This window comes from Cydia splendana, chromosome 10, assembly GCF_910591565.1.
Source record: "Cydia splendana chromosome 10, ilCydSple1.2, whole genome shotgun sequence".
Classification (NCBI taxonomy): Eukaryota; Metazoa; Arthropoda; class Insecta; order Lepidoptera; family Tortricidae; genus Cydia; species Cydia splendana.
In genome coordinates, this window is record NC_085969.1 from 13870892 (window position 1) to 13897519 (window position 26628).

The window sequence follows — 26628 nt, forward strand, 5'->3', positions numbered from 1 at the left end:
ATTGGTTATCACTACTACCGCTACTATGCTATACCTACATACCATACCTACTTACAAAGATTAACCTAGTGCCAAACTAAAAGGGACAAGGCGTGTATTCTGTTGGTAGCTGAAGATATTTGGGTTTTATCCTTCAATAAATACGTAGAGATATGCACTGCGGCACTGCGCTAAAATTAAGGCTTGCTTCAGCTCGGTAACTCTGAGGTTATTAGATTGTCATCTGGTTTAAAACTGATTAATATGACGGTAGATATTGTCTATTAAAATTTAGAGCTTTTAGATGTCATATGCAACCTCACTAAAAAACAAAAGTTCTCCCAGCTAACACCATTCTCTTTTTCCCAGGTCGAAAACTACCTAATGCTAAGCGAATACGAGAACAACCTCATAGCGGAGCTGCCCACCATGGCCGAGCGGCGCAACCGGCGCTGGTCCATCGTCGTGGCCAACTCCCCCCCGCGCGCCGCCTCCCCCGACCGCCCGCGCTCCCCCGACCCCCCCAACTCTCTCAAGTGGAAGAAAAAGTGCCATAACACCAACAACAGACTCATCACAGTGATCAACGAAGCCTCGCTGTAGGATCGTGAACGCACGTTCAGACAATAAGTAGTCGGCTAGGTTATGTTATGACCTATTTAACCTCATTAATTTATTTGATGTGTGTGAATAGATGTATTGTGTATCTGTAATTTATTAAATTATTATTAATTGTTTGGAGTTTTAGTGTTATAAAACCCCCTTCCCTCGGCATATATAGAGTCGGATCAAGAAAAGTCTGTAGCGGATTTGATAGCCCACTAAGCCCACGCAGTGCAAGTGTCATTTTAAACGTCAAACTTCTATAAAATTATGACGTATAAATAACACTTGCACTGCGTGGGCTATCAAATCTGCTGCAGACTTTTCTTGGTCCGACTCTACCTAATATGGTAATGATAATATATTACATTTATTAAAATACTAATGTCAAGTTTGACTTGCAATGGAACAGGCATATTATAGAGACCGCGCGCGTTGGAGGGTCTGCCATCTTGTGGCCTGAATCGGAAACATATGTGCACATGTACATTGCCAAAGCAAGTGCTACCATCTACCGTTCTCGTCGGTAAATTTCCATGTGCATAGTAGGTTCTGCCATCTTGTGGGCTACATCGGAAACATTAACGACACATTTACGCCTCGCGCCAAAAATCTGACGGCTCCTATGCTGCCCCCTATAGTTCATGCACGGGGCCTATAGTTTCACTTATCGTGTCGATAACGGGTAACGTCAAATTGAGAGCTTGGTTGTTACTACCGCCAGCTACCGCGTAGTGTCAATGTGTAGCATAATGGCCATAAGTGATGTACTCTTGCCTTATTTCATCGATGTACCGTTGCACGATAAGTACGACTATAACACGAGTACCGCAGACCTTACCTACAGGATGTGTAACACAAAACAAGATAATATTTAAAAGTAGATCACTTTATTGAGATTAACAAAACCATACCTACTTACAAGGGGATAATCAAGTATATTATATTGACATACGTTTACGTATTACACAATTAAAAACTAATCAATGCTGCACCAAAAAAATGCAATGGAACACAATAATACTTAATTATTTATAGTTTCCAGATACTAAAATGTCTTATAGAAATTGCAAACTCGAATAGAGGTAAATTTAAACTGATATATTCTCCTAAGGCCCAAGGTCCTATCTATAGCACCTATTCAGTTCGATGAAATATAAATCCCAATCATTCTACGGTAGAAGTTAGAAAAAGGATTTCACCAATTGATTGTGACAGCGAGTCAATTCCATTATATCCTCCTTAGCCATACAAATGAAAAATCCAAAACTTGCCACTGAAATTTGAACCTATATGGTAGGAAATAGAGTTGATTTTGCGTTGTTGAAAAATTGAACGAAACAAAGGAAAAGCGACTCTGTTCCAATTGAATGGGATTTATATTTCATCGAACTGAATAGGTGCTATAGATAGGACCTTGGGCCTTAGGAGAATATATCAGTTTAAATTTACCTTCTACCTGCTGAACGTAACAACTAATAAGTGTGTCATAGGCACCCCTAAAACAAGGATTCATATACCTAACCCGGTTCGTAGTCTTCTTTTGGTAATCATAAACTAGCCCTTATCACCGAGCACAATACACTGTCTTACTTACACAGGACACTTTGACATTACTGTTAAATGACGTCTTAGATAATGAATGGAGATGAAATCATTTACTTTTTATTTTCTCTCTGTCACACTTTTTGTTCCGTTCCTTTCCACCCGTCCGTTTTACCTAAATATATATAGGTAGATCCGTGTCTTAGTGATATCTCGTGACACAACGAGCGCGAAATTGGTCATGCGTTAGGTATTTTGAAGTAATGATAATTTTACAGTGCAATAAGTTAAATAATCTTTTTATACTCTTAAAACGAGTAATGCTCGTATTTTAAAATAATTAACACGAAACTGATCCAGGCATTTAACCCTTTGATCGCTTAAGCTAAGACGTCAACCTGACGTGCGCGGCTACGGCGCAATATCAACCTTCGTGCATTCCAACAAGACTCAAATTGACGCGCAGCACACGGTAGGCGTGGCGTTCAAAGAACACAAAAAAGTCACTTTAGTATCCGGAAACTGAGAACAAAGTTTACCGCTGCGGCACAACAATATCCTCTAGAAACTGGGCGAAACAGCGCATGGCTTGCAGCAACGCCGCCAGCAGGATAGACAGAGACAGACTAACCAGCTTCTGGCTCTCTCTCGTCATCAGCTCGTTGCTCACAGGAACTACATTTTGGCTCGAACCTACACTAGGAATGACATTATCACAATTTGTACCTATCTTATCCTCGTCGGCATCCGATGCCTCTATCACAATAGATATCTGATTGTCCGTATCATCTAACTCCAACCCTGAGGTATCAACAACACTTATACTAACATTGTTTGAACAACACGGAATCGCATTCCATTTAGCGTCGAATTGTGGTTCGGTTAGGCACTTTATTACATCATTGCTTATTTTACTTACGTTCTTACTTAGGTCGTATTTCAGTGATTCGTCCGTCTCTTCGGAAGACATGCCACTATCATTATCTATGTTATGAACATCACTGTCAGGCGATAAAAGTTCATTTTTTTCTTCAACACTCTTAACTAGATTAATTTTAGTTTTACCAAAGCTGCCGTATATGAGAGGGGGCGCTGTGGTTAGTATCGTGCCGGGCGGCACGGCCGCGGGTCAGGATGTCTTGGCGGAGCCCGAGTTACCCTTTATGAAGCTTGTACTGGAGTTCGATTGTTGGGTCCCAAATATGCTAATGTCCGAGAAAGACCCGCTTGTTACTGAACAAGCGTCGTCTAGCAGCATCTCCGAACGTAAACCCTGGAAATTTAAATTAAAGGTAAGTAAAATAATGTAGACAAAAACCATGTGCGTGACGATTCGGTGATGAGGTAGAACATTTATCTATGGAATTATGCAATGGTGTTGGCCGGTCGAAGTATTTTACAGATGACGCCAGCATAGCTTGCCCTGTCAAACACCTAGAGTTTTTATGGAATTTTATGGCCTGGATGCCAGCTCTTTAAGCAAGCTATGATGGCGCCATGTATGCAAACCGTTGACAGTTGCCAACCCCATTGGCCGAACTATCAACTCAAGTAGTTTTTCAGTTTACAATCCTAAGGCCCACTTGCACCATTCCACTAACCTGGGATTAACCGGTTAGACCTGGAGTTACCATGATTACCAGTACAATTTGACCGCATCGGGTTATTGAGATGGTGCAAGTGGGCCTAAGCCGCCTATACCACACTCATACCCATTACCTATTCAGAACTAAAGTTACTTCGCTGGCAATAGGTATGAGCCAGTCAAAATCGATTTTCTTTATCGCAACCACTATGAATTGGCTTATCAACTCCCACCTTTTGTGATATCGCGTCGGTAGAAAAATTTCCTCTGCCTCCCACCGTCGCGATATCGCGGCACAGAATTTCATATAAAATATATAACAAAAATCAAACGCCTGCAAGTCGGAGTTATATGGCAAAAGTAGTGGGAGTTGAACTGAAGAATCTATAAAGAATCAAATCATACTTACATCAGAAAAATATTCGTATTCTTTTTCAAAAGACAGTATAAAGACGCAAAATATAGCAGTCAACACGTAACTACACATGGAAGTGACAACAAGACAGGCGTGCACTCCGCGCGTTCCACCTGCAAACAATATAAATTTTAAATTAGTACTGTTCATAAAAAAATATACAGGGTTGCCAAAAAAATAACTGCATTCCCATTGCCAGGGAGCTTTTGGGATTATATCCCAATACCTCCATGAAACGTACGTAAAAACTCCATGAAACGTACAGAATCATTAGCAAAACTACCTCTATTAAGCTATCATCGTTGATAACTGGTTATAACTTATAAACGTACCTTTAGGTAGAACGGAGACGAGGGTGCCGAATATCGCCATAACAAGTAAAACCAGGAAGCTCACGTTGGCGAGGTATTGTCGGAGAGTCGTTAGACCCTTGTCGTAGTACAACGTCGAGAGGTATGTCGTGATCAGGCTCTGAAAAGTAACGTAACGTAGATATAGTTTGGCTTAAATGGTTTTCTCACTTGAGCAAATGCAAGAATTATGGTGATTCATTCAGCCAGCGGTCGGCGGCCTGCGAATCTCTCACTTGCGGCTCGCGAGCCTTCCTGGCTATTTTGTATGTAATATTGACAAACGACAATGTCTCATAAAGTCATAAATATTAACAAAGTGCGGCCCGCGCCAACTTCGTTAACTACTATGTGGACCTTGGCTGCTAAAAGGTTGCCGACCGCTGTGCTAGGTGATCATCCCCCAAAAACAGCCTCGTGCAAAATCCCAAGCAGATATTATTTCACTTAGCAGAAAAGACAAGGGCAAACATCTGCGAAGCTCCGCAATGGTTATGGCTGCCGCTGGTTTTGCTTATGGGATACCTAGCCCATTTTCTTCGTGATTCCGAGGTAAGTCGACGTGCTGTATTTATTCACATCGCCATAGGATATGAGTAAGGGTTGAAAAAACACCCTGTATATCATGAATATCGCTGATAGTTTAAAAAAAATCGCGCAATATATTTATCACACCACCGTGGCATATAACAAAAAATCTCATACGGTTTTTTTTAAACATAATTACGATTACCAACATTGCATGTTTATAACTTGTAATACCATCCTATTATGTATTATATATTAAGAGCAATAGCAGAGTTCTTATAGGGGAGTCAAGCCACTTGACCATGTAGGCCAATGGGTCAGTCAAATTACCTTGCACGCGATAAAAAATATGCTGCGATAAGTCGGACGGTGTAAACGTGACATAACAGAGCAATGGCATGGGCTTCGCCATAATAGAAAAAAATAGACGATGCAATGAAGTATAGACTTTATAATTATGAGGGATAAAGTTGGTTTTCTACTTTGATTATCATCCAATCGTGTTGCTTCATAGTACTGTCGGATCTCATTCAAAACTTACTTTGGTAGATGGATGTTATTTTGATGGAAAGTTTGCTTTAAATCGTAGTGTCAATACAACACATATACTTAGGTACTTAAGGGGCCGGTATATGACGTTTTCGATTTAGACCTCACTTTGTAACCATAATTTGTTCAATAAATGTTTAATAATTGCATTAAATTACACGTAAATTTGTTCACGAAGAAACCGTGTACCGACTCTTCATGCCATTGTATTTTTAATTTGCTGTTCTTCTCTACAAATCGACACTAAAAGTATCAAAAAATCAAAATATGGAGTTCCGTTTGAGACAGAAGCAAAACAATTTTGTCTTTGACAGTAATTGAATTATTATATGATTCTGAAAGCTAGATAATTCAGCTACCAATTTATTATCGATTTATATTTTTACTCACAAAGACAACACAGAAATTCAATCTCAAATGTAAACTTTCGAACAATTACCATACATTGACGACATCACTCAAAATTCTTCTTCAAGTCAGATGCCCGTTGGGGCTACACCGGAGCACACGTGTACTTCTTCAAATGAAAATGACAGCTTGATTTTCTTGCTTTTGACAATTATATTGACATTAAATCATATACGCACACGAGAAAGTATACCAGTAGATAAATTGTATTTCAAAAAATAGGGTACATAAATATCAGCTCGCGTCTCATTTAAATTTGATTTGCTGTTATAATGGTTGAAAACCGCAGTAAACTATCTTAAAACAATACGATTACAGTCGAATTTAAGTATTATGTTCCTTCAAAACTCGCTTAAAATGAAAAAAGTTTAAAGACTCATCTTTACTGATTGGGATCAATTTTTATTATGCTGGTATCATTTTGCGTCAGTTTAAAAACGTATTTGACTTCTGTACGTCAATGAATTTTGATGACAATTGTAATCTTGTATTATATTATAGAACTTTTATCTTAAAATAATGCCTATTAACAGAAAGAGTTATGTAATTCGTATAAGTAATACCTGAAAGTCTTGTACCTAGATCTGTAATACCATGGATTGCGACGAATAAATGATAATGATTATGCGGTTCGTTCCGTCTATATGTATAATGCGTGTACGTGCTGTTCTCTGAAAATCTTCAAGAAAAAATAACGGCTAGACCAGCACTAAGTACTAGCGAGTTTTTGCGGCTTTGGAGACCGAGATGAAGCTTACAGGCCAATAGCGCTCTAGTTATTGTTATGTATACCTATGTATCGAATGTTTTATAAATTACCTATAAAAAGCAATGTTTTATTTCGATTAGGTCTACATTTTGTGCATATTGCATATCTGAAGTATTTTCGTACTAAACTTGAAACTTTTGTTGAAACTAAATAAAATAATTATTCCAAATGTACAGTCGCCTGCAATTTATGTTACACAACGAAGGCCGCAAAAATATCTGACACGATCTTATTTGTAGAACCATAAGACCATGTCACATATTTTTGCGGCCTTCGAAGAGTAGGTACCGTCATTATCACCAACTTTGCCCGCTTAATTTTTAAAACGAATTTCTCAAAAAACATCACATCCTATGACTTTTTTTGCTCAGCACGTCCATTGTGATCAAACGCATCAGTTTATTTGAAAGAAAAAATATTTTTTATCGTGTTTTTACTCATTTTTTTGCGTTTTAGAGGGCGGGCATAGATATCCGGGGTTTTCGCCAACATTGCCCACGTCAATTTGGTATTCAAATACAGCTCGTATGATGATGATGTCTAAGGATCACTTAAAGGTTTTGGGCATGTTATTAACTTTTATTCCCTGTTAATAACTTAGCGATAAGTGTAAAAACTTTAAAATAAATTTGCTGGGCAATGTTGCCTACCCGTTTTTGCCCATTTCCAAATAAGGCTCGCCTAAGCATTTTACAAAGGCTAGGGTTGTCACTTTTGAGAAAATCTGTTACAATAGTTTAATGGCCAAAAATATGATTTTTGTTGTGTTTTTCATTCGTTAACGGGATAAAACATCTAAATAAAGGATAGTAAGACAAATTAAATACAGTATATATTTATAAACTTATTTTAGTGTACAAACATAACCTTCTTTTACTTGCGAAGTTGGGTAAATTAGATGAAAGTGACAACCCTAATCCGTTTTTGGTGGTGGGCAATGTTGGTATAGATGCCAAATTACCGGATTACTTTGCCCACCGCTAAAACTTTTGTGTATTTAGGCCTTTTTAGTTTAAATCTCAATAGACATAATCTATGCTTCATGTGTTATAACTCAAACCCGGAAATATTTGTCAAAGGGTTCTCAATTTTTTCTACTTGCATTCATTATTTATCAATTTTTTGCCCGCCGAAATATACCCTATATTAGACAACTCGCTCAAACTCTAAATTCCCAAGTCAAGTTATGCACAAGTTTGGTATATAGTTTTGTCAGAAATATAACCTATTTTCTACTAAAAATAGCAGGGTGGCCATAACTATTATAATTTTTTCTACATTAACGAATTTGTTTAAAATTGTCGTTTTGGGCAAAAAGGAGGCAAAGTTGGCGCTAATGACGTAACATATTATTGCAGGTGACTGTACATAAATGTTTCGGTGATTTTGAGATTATTTTTCAGGTTAGTTTACTAACAATCAAGTTATGCAGATACCGATTTCGTGAACGTATAAGTAGTAAGGTACCGCTATTGTTTAGCGATACCGATTATTTTTGAAGGCAAAACTATACCGTTGAAATATAAAGATATTAAAATTACAGCAGGGACAACCATTTTTTATAGGTGTACCTAAACCATCATTGGCCGAGCATTAGCAAAGGTCTCCGTTTCAGCTTGGGCAAAAATGCTTTTGTATGTTCTCCTTTGCAGATCACATTTCTCAACTGATTCTCGTGAAAATTTGTAAGCAGGTTCGATAGAACTATTCTGTTTCGCTTTATCCGCCAAAATGGAATTGCCACCCTGCTGAAACTTTATTTATTTAAATTCCTATTGAATGGATTTTGCACCTTATGAAAAACCGTATAGAGTAGTAAATAACATTTTACATCTGACTTAATGACATCTTGTTTTATTCGCTTTAATTGTACAAAACGCGTATCTCGACAAAGCAATATTAGGTAGTAAAACAGTCAACAATCAAATTAATTAAATAGGTAAGTACGTCACGTGTGACATGAACAGACAAGGAAAGCAAGATTAAATGCATTGTTTCTCTTTCATCTTTCAATGGAACGCTTTTACCCTCAAAGGAGGCTAGTGGTCAATACTAAACTAAAAGTCCAATCTAAAAAAAACATGATGGGTCACTGACCTGTCCCAGTAAAGTGAGGTAGTGTGCGTGAAGTGCGCTTGTGTGTGAAATGGGGTAAATTGACAGAATCTGAAATTTTACCCACCGCTACCGTCGCCTTAAATAAACCTGGCAATTAGGTTGGCAACTGTCAAAGACATAGATGGCGCCAGCAAAGGTTTCCCCTGTTTCTAGCTTTGTTGGCTTAAAAGGGCTAGCGTCCGGGTCATAAAACTCCAAAGGAAAAAACAAATTGTAACTTAGTTGGATTAACAGGGCAACCTATAATAGTACCATCTATGAAAAGCTTCCTCCATCCAACCCCATTGAAATACGGGCTTACATTAAATGCAAACACATATAAATGTTTAGTTACATAACTTAAGTACTTATCCTCCTAAGTAAATTAGTAAACCAGACTCTTATGTCTATATGTTTAGGTATTTAAATAAAAGTAAACAAACAATGTGTACATTTTCGGGTAGTTATAACATTTATTGGTTAACCAACCAAATACAAAAGCGCCTGGATCAGTCACTGAACGACCTGACTTTAACCTATATTATTTGGTCATGGAATGTTTTCATCTACCCACTTTAAGTAGCCATTTGAGGGTGGATTTTGTTTACTTTTATTTAAATACCTAAAGATACAGAGTATAATAATAAATAAGTAGATAAAGCAATAACTAACCTGCATCCATATGTACAACGTGCCGAATCCGCATATAAAAATACTCAGCGCCGTCAGGCCATAACTATCAACCTGGAACACAAAACAAATCCGTTAATAACACAACTTTTAACATCGCGAAACCGTCTATTTCTGCACTATATGTAAGTAATTAAGTAGACTGAATTTAACCATTAAAAAAACGTAAAGCCGACCACTGACTAACAGGCCGCCGGACGGTATCGGCCTGTCAGTTAGAACAAAATTTTGACAGTTCCGAACAACTGACAGGCCGATACCGTCCGGCGGACTGTTAATCAGTGGGCCCCTTAAGGTAAACCTAGTCTTTGGCAGCCTTACTCCAATAGTTTACAGCCCGTTTGCCACCTTTTTTGCTTGGAATGGGGTCGGTTGGCCGGTCGAAGTATTTAGCAGATGACGCCAGCATAGCTTGCCTTGTCTGTTTTTTAATGGAATATTATGCCATGCCCTTTAAGCCAAATCTCACTGAACAAAAATAGAGAAAGGGGCAAGCTATGATGGCGCCATCTATGCAAACCTTTGACAGTTGCCAACCTCATTAAGATAGAAAGTGGTAGGTAAGTATTGGGACAGTGTTTATGATCGGGACATTTACATTAAATTTATGTTACAGGTATATATATGGATAATGAGCAAAATTGATCGGTTCATCTTTTGCAATGCGTGCCGCATACGTTCCGAGTACCTATGCAACGCAAGCAATGTACTGCAAGCGGAGCCGGAGCCTTTGACGCATGCTGTCTATATGTACTAGGCCTAAAATCAGTCGCTCATCGCGGCAGGCGTTGTCAATGTGTGAATAGCCTCATAGTCTAATAAAACATGGTCTTCCATTCCCAGAGTGACACGGGCCTACGTCACAACAACATGGCCGCTATATATAGCGCTATCGCATATTATCATATAGCACTGTCGCATGATGACGTAGGCCCGTGTCAGTTAGGTGACCTAGAAAAGACGGGAATGGAGTACCAGGCGGAGTATATTATTATACCATGAATAGCCTTAGCATTTCAGTCGAGAAAAGAAAGTCGATAGATCTTAAATATCTTAATTAGCTGTTGTTTTTCGATCCAATCGGGATGTTTGAGATTCGAGATATATCAGATATACCTAATAACTGGTCGCGTGTTCTGAAGGCCATTACGAACACGCGAATTTTAACTGCGAAGCTAAGATGTTCCGTTATTCATTTGATTCATTTCATACCATTGAAGCAAATACGCCACTCTCATGCAAAAGAGTTATTTCCATTTTTAATTGACTTAAAGGAGGAGGTTTCATCAGAGATATTTGTTTTTAGGATTCCGTATTTTATAGTTGTTTTTCTCGTAGACCGATTGTTTTTATTTTTTTTAAGGCAGGCAGATACGTGGAAAATGCTTTGAAATATTTTAATCGATAAGTGCCGGGAAGTTATCTTCGATGTAATTCAATATTTGAAACACAATAACTATAAAATGAATTTGATGTTTTTTCCAAGCTTTAGGTAAAACTTCTTCGTGCTGAAGTAAGTATTTTACACATTAATTCTATAATATATACCTATTATATAGTATTCTAATCGCGGTTTTATAATACCAAGATATTATATATTTATTATTTATTAAAGTAGGTTTAACAACAAGCACTTTCATCAAGAACAAACATCATCTTAAACTAATTATCAGAGCAATTTATTGATGCAATTATGATTGGCCTATTAATTATTACACGAGTACCTAAGTCTGTGCGAGTACCTATGGTGAAACGGAAATTATGTATTATTCCAATTTTCTAGTGTGATTGGTGAATTGAATACATGATAATCATAATTGTATTAATTACAGTATAATATACTATATCCGTCCGCAATAGAATGAGATAAATGGCGGACTTGTCGCCATAAGGCATTCTCTACCATGGTATAATAATATACTCCGCCTGGTACTCCATTCCGAGATTCGCGTATGACCTAACTGACACGGGCCTACGTCCTCATGCTGTTTACAGGTTCTCAAACTTTAAAATGTGGGAGAATTTTAACCAACGGTGAAAATTATTTTAACGGCATTCATTTTAAGTTATTCATGTAGAAACATAGCAAAATAAAACAAATCTAATGTATTATATTAAACTTTATTTATCTGTACAAGACAAACGTTTGAAAAACTAATTCACAGTTACACATTAATTACCAAGCTTACGACGTGAAAAGTTTGGAAAACACTGCGACTGCTGACACTGAGCGAGAAGGAAATAACAATTAACACGCGTTCGACAAGGATGACGGTCAGGGCATGAAGTTATCTAGATCCGAATTGTCAAATATGACAGCGCTATCCTGTGTTGCCAGTAATGTAAACAGAATTACCCGAACGTCTGAAATTTCTTTCGTGAATCGGAAGATATTGCTAACGAATAATTAAAAATGACGTGTTATTGTAAAATTTAAGATAAAATACACCCAACTAGCAAATCTATGTGCTATAAAAGTTGAGAGCACGTTTTTATTTTCGCTTTTTGGTGCTATAAAAGGTGTAAAAACAGTCGAATAAAAGTCCTGTAAGCGTTTACTCAACGCGAAAAGGCGCACTTATACAGACTAAAAGTGTTATAAAAATCGAGTAAGCGCTGTATAAGAAGCAAATCGATGCTGCAAGAGTTGAGTAAAAGTGGATAAAAGCGCTTCTGGTGTTTTAATAGCAACGATAGTGCTTTTATTCGACTATTTGTTCTATAAACATTAGCAATTTACTATTACTCAGTGAAAGTGTTCTATAAAAGCAGCCGCACTGCTTTTTCTCAGCAAAAATGTTTCGTAAAAGTAGCCGAATTGCTTTTACTCGGCATTTTAAATGTGTAAGAGTGCAGTAAATGCTTTTATTCAACTAATATGTGCTAAAAACGATCTCAGGTAAGCGATTATATTACAATTATTTTATTATGTTTGAGGCCTAAAATCGGCTTCACGTGTCTAATAAAACAAAAAGGTACTTAAGTATTTTTTTACTGCTGTCATCCATGACATTTATTTTTACCGTGATTGTGTACATAAGTTTTTACTGTCTGTAAGTACACGTAACACAGTAAAACCTAGCGCGAAAAATACTTTATTGATAAAACCAAAGGCACTGGTTCATATATATTCATGGGCCGTCTATTTTCTTAAATTTCAATAAAAAAATATTAATTAAAATAAGTAAAAATTTGCTTACACGATCTAGTTTCTCTTATATCTCATTAATTCGACTATAAGTCGAGTAACTGCGTTTACTGCTACACTTATAGCACATGATGTCGCCATGTTTATGGATTTATAGTCCGGTGGCCGACTGCATGAAACCCTACCTGATAAAAAAAATTGAAAAATCCTACTCTGTAGGGGTAGCTGACTTTTAGCAGCTTCAACTGCTCTTGGACGGCCGTGGCTTAACTTGGCAAATTTTGCGCAAGTGGCAAAAAAGTGGTACAAATATTCATCAAAAAACAAAAGTGGTCAGCTACATCCTGTGTTGGCTGGTTCCTGTGTCCGACCGAATTTGTGGTACCAAGTGAGCTACAATTTACCTCATCGAAAAATAGAATGTCACTTGTATGGTAGGATAGCTGCCATTGACATTTTTTTAATGCGGACGGACTGCAAAAGCTGCCAGGCTAAGGTGAGACCGACCAAGACATACGTCAACAAATTTAATGTAGGTATTACAATCAGTTTTTTTCATTCTATTTTTCGATGAGGTAAATTGTAGCTGTCACGTTGTACCACAAATTCGGTAGGACACAGGAACCTGCCAACACAGGATGTAGCTGACCACTTTTGTTTTGCTGTCCTCAATTCTATTATACGATGGGGTTTTTTTTGATGAATTTTTGTGCCACTATTTTGCCATTTGCGCAAAATTTGCCAAATTAAGCCGCGGCCGACCAAGAGCAGTTGATGCTACTAAAAGTCAGCTACCCCTACAGAGTAGGATTTTTCTATTTTTTTATCAGGTAGGGTTTCATGCAGTTGGCCACCGGACTATATTGAAACGACAACATGGCTGACTTGTGCTGTTAATGTAGTTCAAAACTCTTTAAAAGTACTCTAAGCTGAATACATTTTGAATAAAACCTGTAAATACACTTCAGCTCCTATAACAGCGGTTTGAACCCCATTACCCGAATTATGATATAAGCGCGCTGTTACAGCAGCATTGTTGCCAAATGGTTATTGGATTGCTTTTAATAAGCTTTTATAGCAACAGAGAAGAGAATTGAGTAACAGTTGTATTAAAGCGCCTTATTCAGACAATTAGCTATTCTATAGCTGTTATATGATTTTAATAGAACAATTATGCGGAATAAAAGTGATTTAGTAGCGCTAACTCAGCATTTATTAAAAGGTGGAATAAAAGTGCTAAAAGATAGTGCTATAAACGTTTATACGACATGATTATAGCACTAATTAGCGAAAATTGCTAAATAGTCGAGTTAACCGCTATTATACGATATATTGGTGTTTCAACAACCGTAACTCGGCTGTTATACGATTACAGGCTGAGTAAATCAATTCTTATACGACTATTTTGCTAGTTGGGCATATAAATGAAAATTATAAAATTATAAAGAAATATTTTAACTTATTAACCATAGGTATAATGTACCCATGTAACATGTTATGTTGAAATAAAGTGGCAATGTTATTGTGACGTAGGCCCGTGTCACTCTGGGAATAGAAGACCATGTTTTATTAGACCATGTTCTCTACCAGTCAATCATTAGGCCAAAGTTTCGATATACGCAGATACTTGCACTTGAGTTGCACTTCACTTTTTACTGCTTGTAGATGAAAATAATAATTTACCACTAATAATAAGCCTATTTATTGTTTAGTAAAACAATAAAATGACTGGGCTTAGTGTGACACCAATGTGAGCGAAAGTATTGTAGTGTAAGTAAGTGTAAACACATTCTAACAGGATTATAGATTAAATTCTAGTTAGCGACTTAGCATTATGATACTCACTTAGTAAACCCCGATGTACGGAAACCATATAAGTAGGTATTTACTTAGCAGTTAGGTACGTACCCTACTCTAAAATAAACAAATGTCAGTTTATGCTAGGGGTCTCCAAACTACTTGTTTTTGCTACCCGCGTGGCTGATTGGGTTTCGAATAAGCTGTTACATAAATTTGAACCTTAATACTATGACGATAGATGCTTATTAAAGACATTGTTGCTTTAACACGTGCCATCAAGACGGGAGCTCACCGCTCTTCATAAAAGCACAGAATAAATAATAGTACTACCGTACAGAAAGGACACTCCCTACAAACCCGAAGTTTTGACAGTAGCAGGGGTGCGAAACTCCTGACTTCGGTCAAACTCGGCTCCACTCGGCTCAGCATTGCTCCGAGCAATTATTAGGGTTGGCACCACTTGACTTCCTTTTGCGTGCACGACCACAGATAAGATAATCACTTGATTTTTGACAACCCTAAATAGCCGAAAGGAATAGTGCCATATATTAGAAAGGGACAGCATGATTCGACCCTGAACCGCTGTCAAACTCCGTTTTTGTAGGAAGTTTCCTTTCTGTACGGTAGTACTATTAATTATTCTGTGACAGTAGTTCGAATCATGCTATCCCTTTTGGCTATTTAGGGTTTTCAAAATTCAAGCCATTATCTTATCTGTGGTCGTGCATGCAAAATGAAAGTCAAGTGGTGCCAACCCTAATAATTGCTTGGAGCAGTTGGAGCAATGGTGAGCCGAACGGAGCCGAGTTCGACTGAAGTCAGGAGTGTCTCCCCACTGATAAAAGTAACAAAGGCTTTTCTTTAACAAATTAGGGCCCGAGCCTAAAAATCATTTCATAAAATTCATACTAAAGCACAAACAGCAACACTGAACTGAACATTAGTAGACCTTATTATCTCTTTGCAATAAGTATGAATTCTCAGGTAAGGGCTCATACACACTTGCAATTAAACTACGGCCGCTTTTAGGCCTGTACAGTCGCCACCAGATATATTATATCAGAGCGGCCAAGGTGTTCACAATATCTGAACACGCACTCTAACGCCTTGACAATAGAGGCGTGTTCAGATATTTGTGAGCGCCTTGGTCGCTCCAATATATCTGATGACGACTGTTCTATGACCGCATCGCAACGAGCGGGCCTCAAGCTCTCCTCCGAACCAAATCGTATGATCACTCGCTGTTGCATAATAAAAACGACATTGCGGCACGCCGGCGCGATTTAAACCGCAGGTGCGTATGTGCCCTTATTCTGTAGGTACGTAGGTAGACTATGAGTACTGTAAATATGATATAATTAAATATGAATGTTAGTTACCTTCAATAAAAATAGAAACAGATAAACCAGGAAGCCCAACGACAGGAGAGAGGCCGAGAGGGAAGATATCTTATTTGCAAAGGAAGTCACGTTTGGGTTGGGTGTTAGTGAGCCTAGTATGTGGATCTGCCGGTAACGGTCATAGATGATTTTGCCAGCTGAAAAAAATTGTTAGCACACAAACATGATGGAATTAGTAGGTAATGACATTTTGTAAGGTCAACACTCTTAATATGATTCGGTTCTGTAATACATATGTACAGTCAGCAGCAGAAGTTGCTAACAGGGTGACCACTATTTCCTACAACTAAAATTCCCTGACTTTTCCCGGTTTTCCAGGCGTTTTTTCAAGTTTTTCCCTGACCATAATCTTAAATGTAATAAATATAAAATATATAATTGGAATACATTTTTGCGCTTTTGCAGAATTATCTGCTAGCAAATCACAATTTATAAATACAATGAAATAATACAAAAACGTAAATAATAAGAGGTAGTATCTGAATAGCTCAGTTGGTAAGAGCGAAAGTATAGTTAGACGGAAGTCGTGGGTTCACATCCTACTTCAGGTGACGTTTTTGTACTGTTTCATTGCATTTAAAAATTGTAATTTGCTATCAGACAGTTCTTACAGTTACCCAATAATTAATTTAATTTTTGACCATTATTGTTAAAAGCTAGGTATACAGGAAAAACCAATTGAAACAGTAGGTACCTCTGACTACTGAATTTATTGGATATTAAATGTATCATATAATATAATCGAGCCGCGTGGATCTTTTTTTTTCAATATTTATTTTGTCTATACCGCCGTGGTAGAGTCAGACCAAGAAAAGTCTGCAGCGGATTTGATAGCCCACGCCGTGCAAGTGTTATTTTAAACGTCAAACTTCTATGAAATTATGACGTATAAATAACACTTGCACTGCGTGGGCTATCAAATGCGCTGCCGACTTTTCTTGGTCCGACTCTAGGATATAGCGTCATAAACGCGTCTTTGCGCAATTATAGACTCTTGCGAAAGATTTTCCACTAATATCTCCTTATTGATGGAAAAGTCACGCTCAGCACTATAAGCGTTTCCGTGGGATAACACCATGACCATTTTTATTAAAGTTTGCATGTCTTTATTTTCCTTTTTTATCAAACCGAGCCAAACATCATCCAGTCGGTGACCATCCTTAATGGAAAATTGTTTCATTCATTTCTCAAATTCAGGTGATTTACAAATATCATTGCAGACCATAGAAGGTAGGATCGTATAGAAGTGGTATACGCGTGCCTCCGTGAGGGACAAAAAATACGCAAATGCGACACTGTGATTGGCCGAATTCATTTGTTGCCCACCATAATCCATACTAAATTTATAGAAGAATAGAATAGAATAGAAATAATTTTATTCGTAAGCACAAACACAAAATAAAAACTTATACTAAACAGAGAAACATAAAGAAGAGAAAGTGCCACGAAATGGTCTCACCTCAGCATGTTGCTGGCGACTTCCAGCGCTGATCTTCCGATAAGACCATCCGGTGAAACAATCACGACAGGTAACATGAATAACAAGAGAATTAACAACAAAATTAATACATACAAAATACAAAGATAGTAATAAGAATACAAAAGACAAAGATAGCAATTAGTCAAGAATACATTACAATAAATTACTATGTATAGTTTTACTACGTACAATACAGCTGTTACATTATCAGGTCAAACTCATCTTGGCCGTACATTACGCCTGACATTACATCTAGCGCCATGCGGCAGCTGCGCAAACTAAACTAAAATGACAAATAAAACAGGTCGATTTGTTACGAACAAAAGCAGTTTAAGCAATATTTTATCGATCATACAGATTTAACTACATATAGAGAGTCACAAGAGGGCGAGAATAACATTTTTTAAAAGTAATGTGCTATGGCAATGCAGAGGGAACGTAATCTAAGTGGTAAGTAAAAGCAGAAACTACAGGCAGCTTGTATCGTGTAAGCAGGTTTCCTGGCTAAGTTGGTGGCTAAGCATGTACTGTTTAAGCTTCGTTTTAAAAGTATGAATACTTTGCAGGTTCCTCATTGGCGGTGGCACGTTATTCCAACATTTTGAGGCAGTATAGCGATAGCTGCCCCGGAAAGCTGCCGAAGCGTGGCGTGGCGTCAACAATTGAATCCCACATTTACGGCGGTCGCGGAGCGTGATGCAAGATAACTTGTTACAAAGATATGCAGGGGTTTTATACTTCAGAACTCCGAAGAGCAAACAAGCCAAATGAAGTTTACGACGGTGCTGCATTTTGAGGATCTTATGACTATTAAGAAACGGAGTGACGTGGGCTCTCAAAGGAATATCAAAACAGAAGCGAGCACAGGCATTTTGAACACGTTGTATGAGTCTTTTTGTTTTAGCAAGTAGCCTAGGCCCAGTTACAACATCCATATAATTAAGTTTTGATAGTACAAGTGACTCGATCAGTTGAATGCGCAAGGTTTCGCTTAGGTATGGCCGAATTTTATATAGCACCTTAAGCTTATAGAAGCAACTTCTTACAGCCTCTGCGGTATGCTTTTCATATCGAAGTCCACAATCCATTAAAAGGCCCAGATTTCGCGCTTCATACACCCTCTCAATTGGTTCATTCATTAACATAACATCTACTGAAGTACTGACACCAGCCAGTTGGTGCTTGCTGCCAAAGACAAGGTACTTTGTTTTATTTGGGTTAAGCAGTAGGCAATTTTCTGTAGCCCAGGTTGCTATACTCGTGAGGTCTTGATTGAGTTTCTCTATAGCAGTGTTAACTTCCGATGGCTTACATGATATGTAGACCTGTATGTCGTCTGCATATATGTGGTATTTGCAATGCTTAATGTGAGACACAATATCAGCAGAATAAAGTATAAAAAGGAGCGGGCCAAGTACCGATCCTTGAGGGACTCCTCTAGTAAGCTCTGCTTTTTCTGAAAAAAGGGAGGAACCATCACCAAGGCGCACTTTAACTATCTGTGACCGATTGCTGAGGTAACTTTGGAACCACTTTATAGTTTTCTGGTCAAAACCATAGTAGGTTAACTTAGATAATAGCAGATTTATATTTAAGCAATCGAAAGCCCTCGAGAAATCAAGGAGCACTAAAAGAGTGCACATGCCTTTATCCTGAGCATCCAAAATGTTGTCAGAAACATCAAGTAAAGCGGTTGTAGTGCTACGTCCTTTCCGAAAACCCGATTGGACATCCGGCAAAATGTTGTTGGTTTCTAGGTAGGTGGTTAACTGAGCACCGACAACTTTCTCCATTATTTTAGACATACATGGTAGTATGCTAATTGGCCTAAGGTCCTTAATCACAGATGGGTTAGCTATTTTAGGCAAGGGGTTTACAACTGCTAACTTCCAAATATCAGGAAAGGTGGATGAAAGAATAGATGTATTAATTAAACTAGTAATAATGTCAATTGTGTAAGGCAGCGTTAAAATAAGCATATTTAAATTTATTCCATCAACACCCTCCGCATTAGATTTTAAACTTCTAATTATTTTAGTAATTTCATTAGAACTAACTGTATTTAAATGGAAAACTGTGTCACTGTACTTATGGAACTCAAAAAAAGTTAGCCGTGACAATGTTACATCTGAAATTCCTGGCAGATCGAGAAAATGTTTATTTAAGGTACATGGGTTATTGAAAAGTGAAGGTAATTCATTATTCTTACTAGGCAATATTGTGGATTTCAGGTTTTTCCATAAGGTTTTTGGGTCATTTATTTTATTGTTTATATTTTGTTTAAAATAAGCCACTTTTTCAAAATATAGAGCCTTATTCACAACAGATTTCAAGTCCTTGTAGTATTTTTTTTTTACATCATTCTGGTTCTTGTGAAAGTCTGATGCAGCGTCGTCACGCAACCGCATCATGAACTTGACAGTATCAGTAATCCAAGGGTGGGATTGTACTTTAACTAAGGATGTTTTTAGAGGGGCATGTACATCAAATATACTAAGTACTTGTTGGTTGAATGCTGTTACCATGTCATTGATACTGCCAAGATTTGATATTAAGTCCCACTTCACGTCCCGCAGGTCCACATCTAAGTCTTTGTCACAGATTTCCTTAAAAGGTCTGTAGGTAATGTGATAAGGCTTTAATTTCTCACGCTTGACATTGAAGTTGCAAACCACAAGGCAGTGACCATACAGGGAACCCACGTGATCAATGGTAGTGTTTTTTGCCTGCATGTCTGAACACACAATATCGATCAGCGTTTGGCTGGTGTCAGTAAAATGTGTAGGCTGAGACACCAATTGAAATAGTCCAAAACTGGTAACAAAATTATGGAATTGAGTGCATTTTGTGTCAGAGCTGTTCAATAGATTTACATTAAAATCACCCAGTATTATTATGTTATCATAACTGCGAATTGAACTTATCGAGTCACTTACAGCATCCAAAAATAGTTGTAGGTCCATCCAAGGTGGTCTGTATGCCGTTCCAATTGCCAGCTTCTTGCCGTTGAGAGTAAACGTGATCCACATCTGCTCCACCAGCTTATGCAACGGGTCAACGGGATGAGGCCAGGTCCGAGCTTTGAGATTACACTTAATATAAAAGCCTACGCCTCCACCACGTGACCGGTCGCCCTGCGGTCTAGGAATATGCCGGAAACTGTATCCAGGAAGTGTCGGCGCCCGCCCTTCTTCGCCCGCCCTTAACCATGATTCGTTGATCGCCAACACATCAACATCCTGCCGAGTAGCAGCCGCTATGAAATTGTCATGATTTGTGCCAAGAGAACCTGCATTGTACAAACCTATTTTAAGTGTTTTATTTACTACTATAGTTATAAAGATACACCTCAGACCAGACAGACCACCAGACAGATGTCGTTACTTTAACAAAACGTATAACAGTAACAGAACCAGTGTCGCGTAGATACAAGAGCCTGCAGATTATCAACAACTTTATAATTATATAAATGCTGAAAATTAATGAGATGAACAAACAGACATTGCCGCCCCATTGTGTAATGATAAAACAATATATGCTAAATTCGCCCGCCCAGACCTCAGACGGTGCTGACTCCAAAAACACGATGCAGGTCTGCGTCAGAGCGAATGGAGAAAGCTGGCTTTCCCTCGCCTTGTCGGGCATAGACTCGGCCCCGCCTTGTCCACGAGAACCTCCACTGATGTTCCCTGCACAGCTCTCGAACTTTGTGGAACAAGAGGCGGTTCGTGCGTGTGAGGCGCTCGTTGACGAAAACGCGACGCGGGGGGCCTGGCAAGTCGTCAACAGAGAAGGTGAAATTCCGCCGAACGCGGGCGGCCTGCAGCAGTTCGTCCCGCAGCTGCCGCCGCGCCAGCCTAACGACGACGCGACGCGGCCGGCCTCCAGCCTCTCTGTCGGCCCCTTCTCCGGCCCGGCTCACCGCCCCGACTCGCTCGGCGAACACCACGTCGCGCTGCTCCAGGGCGACACCCAACCTGGCCGCGAGGACGGTGACCGTGTGGACAACGTTCTCGCCCTTCGTCTCCGGAACGTGGCCAATGTCGAGGTCCGAGAGCAACGCGTCCTGGTCGCGGTCATTCAGCTCCAGCTGAAGGCGCGCCACTGTCTGCTGCAGCTCCACCGTTGCTCCTGACGGCGATCTGTCTCCTGGCTCACCGTCGACGAGCTCCACGGGCCGCTCCTCCAGGCGCCTGACCTTCTCCTCCAGGACATCCAGACGGCCAGTAAGACCACCAAGGAGCTCATTGAAGCGCGCCACCTCTTGGCGCAGGCCCGCAACTTCATCGCGCACAGCGCCGAAGTCCCCACGAAGCAAGCGCAGCTGCTCAGCGACATCGGGCTGCAGTTCCAACGGCGCATCGTCGTCGCCGGCCCCACTCGGCTTCACCGGCGTATTGTCGGAGTTGTCACGTCGAGGGGTCGTCGCTTTGCACGCCGGACACGCCCATGTGCTTGCGACACGCGCATTTTGGCCCATGCCCACACAAGCTTTATGGTATGATTGGCCGCAGCCGCACTTAGCGACACCTGTCGCACCAAGGGGTTTACCACAAGCCGCGGCGCAGACAACCATTTTGCTCGCTATGGATTAGAGCTGAGAAGTTCCTACGGGAGCCACTAGATGGCGCTAATATTAAAGTAGTGTCTATATAATTTATATAAAATGATAATATTCCGATTGCGGTGGTATTATTGAGAGTTTATAAGTGTATGCCGTCGTAGTACCAAATTGTATTTCTTTAAGAAAAAGTTTCGAAGTTATTTACTGAATAAACGGCTGTATTTTCTTAATTGGCACCTACCCCCACACGCAAAAAAGTCACTTAGTGTTACACAGTAAACAGTCGCTATCAATTTTATTGCACTATCACAAGCGCGCGCGGATCACGCACACTCACATAGCTTAGGACAACACAGATACACACAGCGATGATTGCGGATGCAGGTAAATATCACGTTTACTATTTTAATCAAATAAAGTACCGCGAGTGTGACAGTGTGTGTTACCGTCCGTGACGTCACTCCGTAATTTACGGTGGGGAACAAATAAAATGTGAGACTGTGACAAGGACAAACAATAATAGCTCTTTCGCTGCTACTCCTACTGAAAGATACATAAGACTATCCTGTTCGGTCACTTCTCCCCACCCTCATGCCAGATTCAGTTTTAATACTAGATTCATGTTGCAGACACTTTTGGCGTTATCTGCTTCATATCCTGAAAGCCGGTTATTTTTGACAAATATGTCCAACACTTTATCGAGCCTCTCTCGTCGGAATTCTGCATTGACTGCGATTGCGGGATCGAAACAAGATATTCCCTTAGTCAAAGCATACGAAATAATTTTAGTGGCGCGATCAATAACGCTAACGTTCTCGAGCCAACGTACGTACTGCACAAAAATTTAATGGGAATGTACTCGAGCCTGAAAACCTTGTATAGTCTTCACGTCGCGCGGGGCTATAGCAGAATAGGTAGTATAGAGAACGTAAAAACGCTAACCTTCCATCCCGAGGCTTTCAGTGATTTTTTAAACGCATTGTTGAGATTATGAAGTCCACAACTCCCCATGTTGAGCAGAATTGGGTCACCTGCTTCGCCCTTACTTTTGAGTTTGGGCTTTAGGTCTTGCAAAAAAATATTATCCATCGAAACCTGCAATATTTTTTTTGTGTCATTGCCATCAGTCGTGGCAAGAAAAGCCTCCAACAAATCAGCAGCAGTTGCGTGCCCCAGAAAAGCTGAGCCGTAATATCTACTTCGGACTTGGTTTTTCTCATTGTCCCAATAACGGAAAAAGATGTCCATCTGCCCTTTCTGAGCAACTTTATTAAGGGATTCGTCAAAGCCTATGGTAACGACATCACAATCAGAACATGCTTCTTTTAATTGTCGAAAAAAATATGGCGTCCGTATACAACAGTGTAGGCTATTTTTGTTCTTTGCAAGCGCATTTTTTTTGCGATATCAGAGCCCGGAATCATCAGAGGAAAGAGATCCACGGCTTGTCCACCGCTCCTTTGTTAGCTATGACTTAGTACTTGATACAAACACCAAATGATTTCAGCCTTCGTAACTTCGTCCTTAATCAGCATTGTCATTATAACACGTTTTTCTTTAATATTAGTGTGATGTGATAGAGTGATCGCATTTACCTACTATAGTAGATATTTATAATGTTTGGAGATGGTAAAATTAATAATTTGTTTTTTTATTGTGTACTTATATTATGTACCGACGTCAAAGATATTTATGTTTACACTTTTGCACCTTACTCCTTTGAAACAAGGCGAAAAATGTAAAGATATCTTTGACGTCGACTGTACATACAGAGACAATTTTTATTCCCTGACCTCCATTAAATTTCCCTGACAATTCCCTGACTTTTCCATGACTAGCGAAATTCCCTGACTTTTCCCGGTTTTCCCGGTTTTCCAGAAAGTGGCCACCCTGTGCTAAGCAGGCCAGGTGTTCAAAATGAACTTGACGCGACTTTATTCTTAAGAGTGTGTCAAGGTAATTTTGAACACCTCGCCCGCTTCTCCCGCAGTAACTTCTGCTTCAGTTCATCATTTGTTAACAATTTATATGAGTTAGCAATGATACCCCTGAGGCTAAAAATAACTAGGTTTATGGTAAAACTCAAAAAATAGGCAGAGGCCCAACATGCTTTTATTTTACTTTTATTATAGGAATCTCTAGTATCCCTTCATACATACATACATACATACAGAGTCATTTTTGGACCGTTAGCCATATTGTACGAGGTGATTAGGTTGGCCATACTGAACAACTTTTTCTATGGGACCAACTCCAAAATCACAAAATTTTTTTTGGCTGTTTCATAGATTTTGGTTGAGTGGATGACGACGTTTTCTATGGGTAGGCCAAATTTTTTATTGGGATTTGCGGTTGGGTCATAGAAAAAGTTGTTGAGTATGGCCTACCTAATCACCTCGCACAATATGGCTAACGGTCCAAAAATGACCCTGTATTGAGCAGGTTCTTACTTCTTACTGTAAAATGGACTAAAACAATCATGAATATTATGCATATATTTGTGATGTTTGCAGGCAAAAGGTACCACATTGTTGGTCACAATGTCAATCAAAGCAAAATCTGGTTGGATTGAGTACTTTATCTTTTGTTTGCAACTGGCACACATCCAAATATTAAATGTTTTGTTTATATGACGACCGGTCTGGCCTAGTGGATAGTGACCCTGCCTGCGAAGCCGATGGTCCTGGGTTCGAATCCCAGTAAGGGCATTTATTTGTGTGATGAACACTAATATTTGTTCCTGAGTGATGGCTGTTTTCTATGTATATAAGTACGTATTTATCTATATAAGTATGTATATCGTCGCCTAGCACCCATAGTACAAGCTTTGCTTAGTTTGGGGCTAGGTTGATCTGTGTAAGATGTCCCCTAATATTTATTTATTATTTATTTATTTATATTTTTGTGGAATTATTGAATTAAGTCTGAACAAATTAATAAAGTTATACTTTTGGGTCAATGGATTTTAGTATGCATTTCAGCAAATTATTTTTTTCTATCAATTAAATTAAAGTGTTATTGACATTATTGTTACAACAAAAATATTGTAAAATGACTGACAACAAGTCACCCATGAAATGACTTATGTTGAATACAAATTAATATAATGTATTGTTAAGCGAAAGGTTAGCTAACATTGAAAACATTTTCATAATATATGCAACAGTTATAATTGAAGACCTTGAATACAATAACACACACAACCATTACCAAAGTTAACCAAAGAGTTTCCAACCCACTTAAATTTTCTTGCAATGGCAAAGTATGACTCAGTTGTAATGGAATGCAATGGTTAAGTAACATTAACATTTCGTCAACTTTTACATAACACATAAACATGCCTCTTACCTATAGCTCCGCTGGCCACATAGAGTAACGCAAATCCTGTGTCCAAGGAACTTGTATCTTTAGTAATCTGGGAACAAAGTCTGCAAAGAAAATACATTCAAAGTAAGCAATATATGGCCACAAGTATAAAAGTCTAAACAAATACACAACAGGTGAAAGTATTAAGTAAAGAAACTAGGCAGTTCGTAATAATAACATTATTTGAATTTGTATTTAATTTGTAGCAAACCGTAAAACCACTTGATGTTCTGCTAATACTCGAAATACGTAAAGAATTACGATTAAAAGTACTTAACATTCCATTGCAGACTATTAAAGAAAAAAAAACATCGCACATTCACTTCTGGTATAAATTGTTGTTTCTTCGCAAATTTAGTGATATAAGATGAAATATTGATTATACTTACGACAAAATGTATGTAGTTGCTAAAATTACCAGCCCACATCTAAAATACAACATATTATGCAAAAAAATAAGGAACAGAATTGAGTCACTAATATTTACTATAACTAGAACTGAGAAAATAATGCCTGTCAATGTCAGTTCAGTTTGCCAATTGAGTTCGGATACGCAATACACAAGTTTATATCATCTAATCTAATGTACTGAGACTCTGGCTGGCTCATTATATTAAATGATTCTTGAGCAATCGGTTTTGTTTGAATTACAATTCAACCGTCTCCTACAACAACAGTATTTTGATTTCTTACTAATATTCTGTGAAATGTTAATTGATAGTGGCTATGGTATCTTGCAAGATACTTAGAGTTAGACCGTAAAAAGTCTGCAGCGATTTTGATAGCCCACGCAGTGTAAGTGTCATTTTAAACGTCAAACTTCTATGAAATTATGACGTATGTATAAATAACACTTACACTGCGTGGGCTATCAAATCCGCTGCAGACTTTTATTGGTGCGACTATACATAATTTTACGCCCTTTTTTGTATTTTATTCTAAGAGCATTTTTTTTTTGCTCTCTTGGGCGCAATCGAGGCTTGAAGTCACGTTTTTTTTTATTTGTCAAGAAAAGGGTTAAGGTTTGTATTTCTAAGGGCAAATTATCCATTTATTTAAATCCAATTATACAAATGCTATTTCAAATTCCAACCCAGATAAAATTACGAAACGCAGCTATGCTTTGACATAAAATAGAAAAAAAAAATGTTTTCCTCTTATTTTAGATCGTTCCTACTAAAAACACAATCACTAATTATTAAAATTTAACAAGAAATGTGTACATCAACAGTGGAAACTTTTCTGTAACATACATTTTTGCTTTAATTAACAATGGAGCCGCCATTAACAGGCGTTCCCCTCTGTCGAAAATAGGCGGCCAATGGTCAACCACATGTCAACCATATGTAAGG

General features: G+C 38.6%; 3 protein-coding genes across 5 annotated transcripts in view; 1 reads left to right on the plus strand and 2 right to left on the minus strand.

Annotated features, from left to right (window-relative positions):
• The window catches only part of LOC134794326 (monocarboxylate transporter 10-like), a 196029-nt gene extending 195316 nt beyond the window's left edge, over positions 1–713 (plus strand). For all 3 annotated transcript variants that reach the window (XM_063766110.1, XM_063766111.1, XM_063766112.1), the window contains exon 11: positions 349–713. In XM_063766110.1, coding sequence (XP_063622180.1) covers positions 349–582 — 234 coding nt within the window. In that variant the 3' untranslated portion in view covers positions 583–713. The remainder of the gene's footprint in view (positions 1–348) is intronic.
• Positions 714–2615: 1902 nt separating this feature from the next.
• LOC134794349 (uncharacterized) lies at positions 2616–3097 on the minus strand. The gene has a single exon (XM_063766141.1). It carries the CDS (start codon positions 3095–3097, stop codon positions 2663–2665), a length of 435 nt encoding a protein of 144 aa, XP_063622211.1. The 3' UTR covers positions 2616–2662.
• A 152-nt stretch (positions 3098–3249) lies between these two features.
• LOC134794348 (uncharacterized) lies at positions 3250–25801 on the minus strand. Its single transcript, XM_063766140.1, has 7 exons — positions 25666–25801; positions 25259–25338; positions 15846–16003; positions 9501–9572; positions 4460–4598; positions 4122–4240; positions 3250–3400 (listed from the first exon to the last, which is right to left on the minus strand). Exons 1-7 carry the CDS (start codon positions 25716–25718, stop codon positions 3257–3259), a joined length of 765 nt encoding a protein of 254 aa, XP_063622210.1. The 5' UTR covers positions 25719–25801; the 3' UTR covers positions 3250–3256.
• Positions 25802–26628: the final 827 nt, after the last annotated feature.

Excerpts from the sequence above, each read along its gene's own strand:
- LOC134794349 (XM_063766141.1), bottom strand. The coding sequence starts at position 3,097 with ATGTCTTCCGAAGAGACGGACGAATCACTGAAATACGACCTAAGTAAG.
- LOC134794348 (XM_063766140.1), bottom strand. The coding sequence starts at position 25,718 with ATGTTGTATTTTAGATGTGGGCTGGTAATTTTAGCAACTACATACATT. Across the intron at positions 9,573-15,845 it reads TGTTTCTATTTTTATTGAAG|GTTGATAGTTATGGCCTGAC; the intron begins GTAACTAACATT and ends TTTGTGTTCCAG. Across the intron at positions 4,599-9,500 it reads CGTTGTACATATGGATGCAG|AGCCTGATCACGACATACCT; the intron begins GTTAGTTATTGC and ends GTTACTTTTCAG.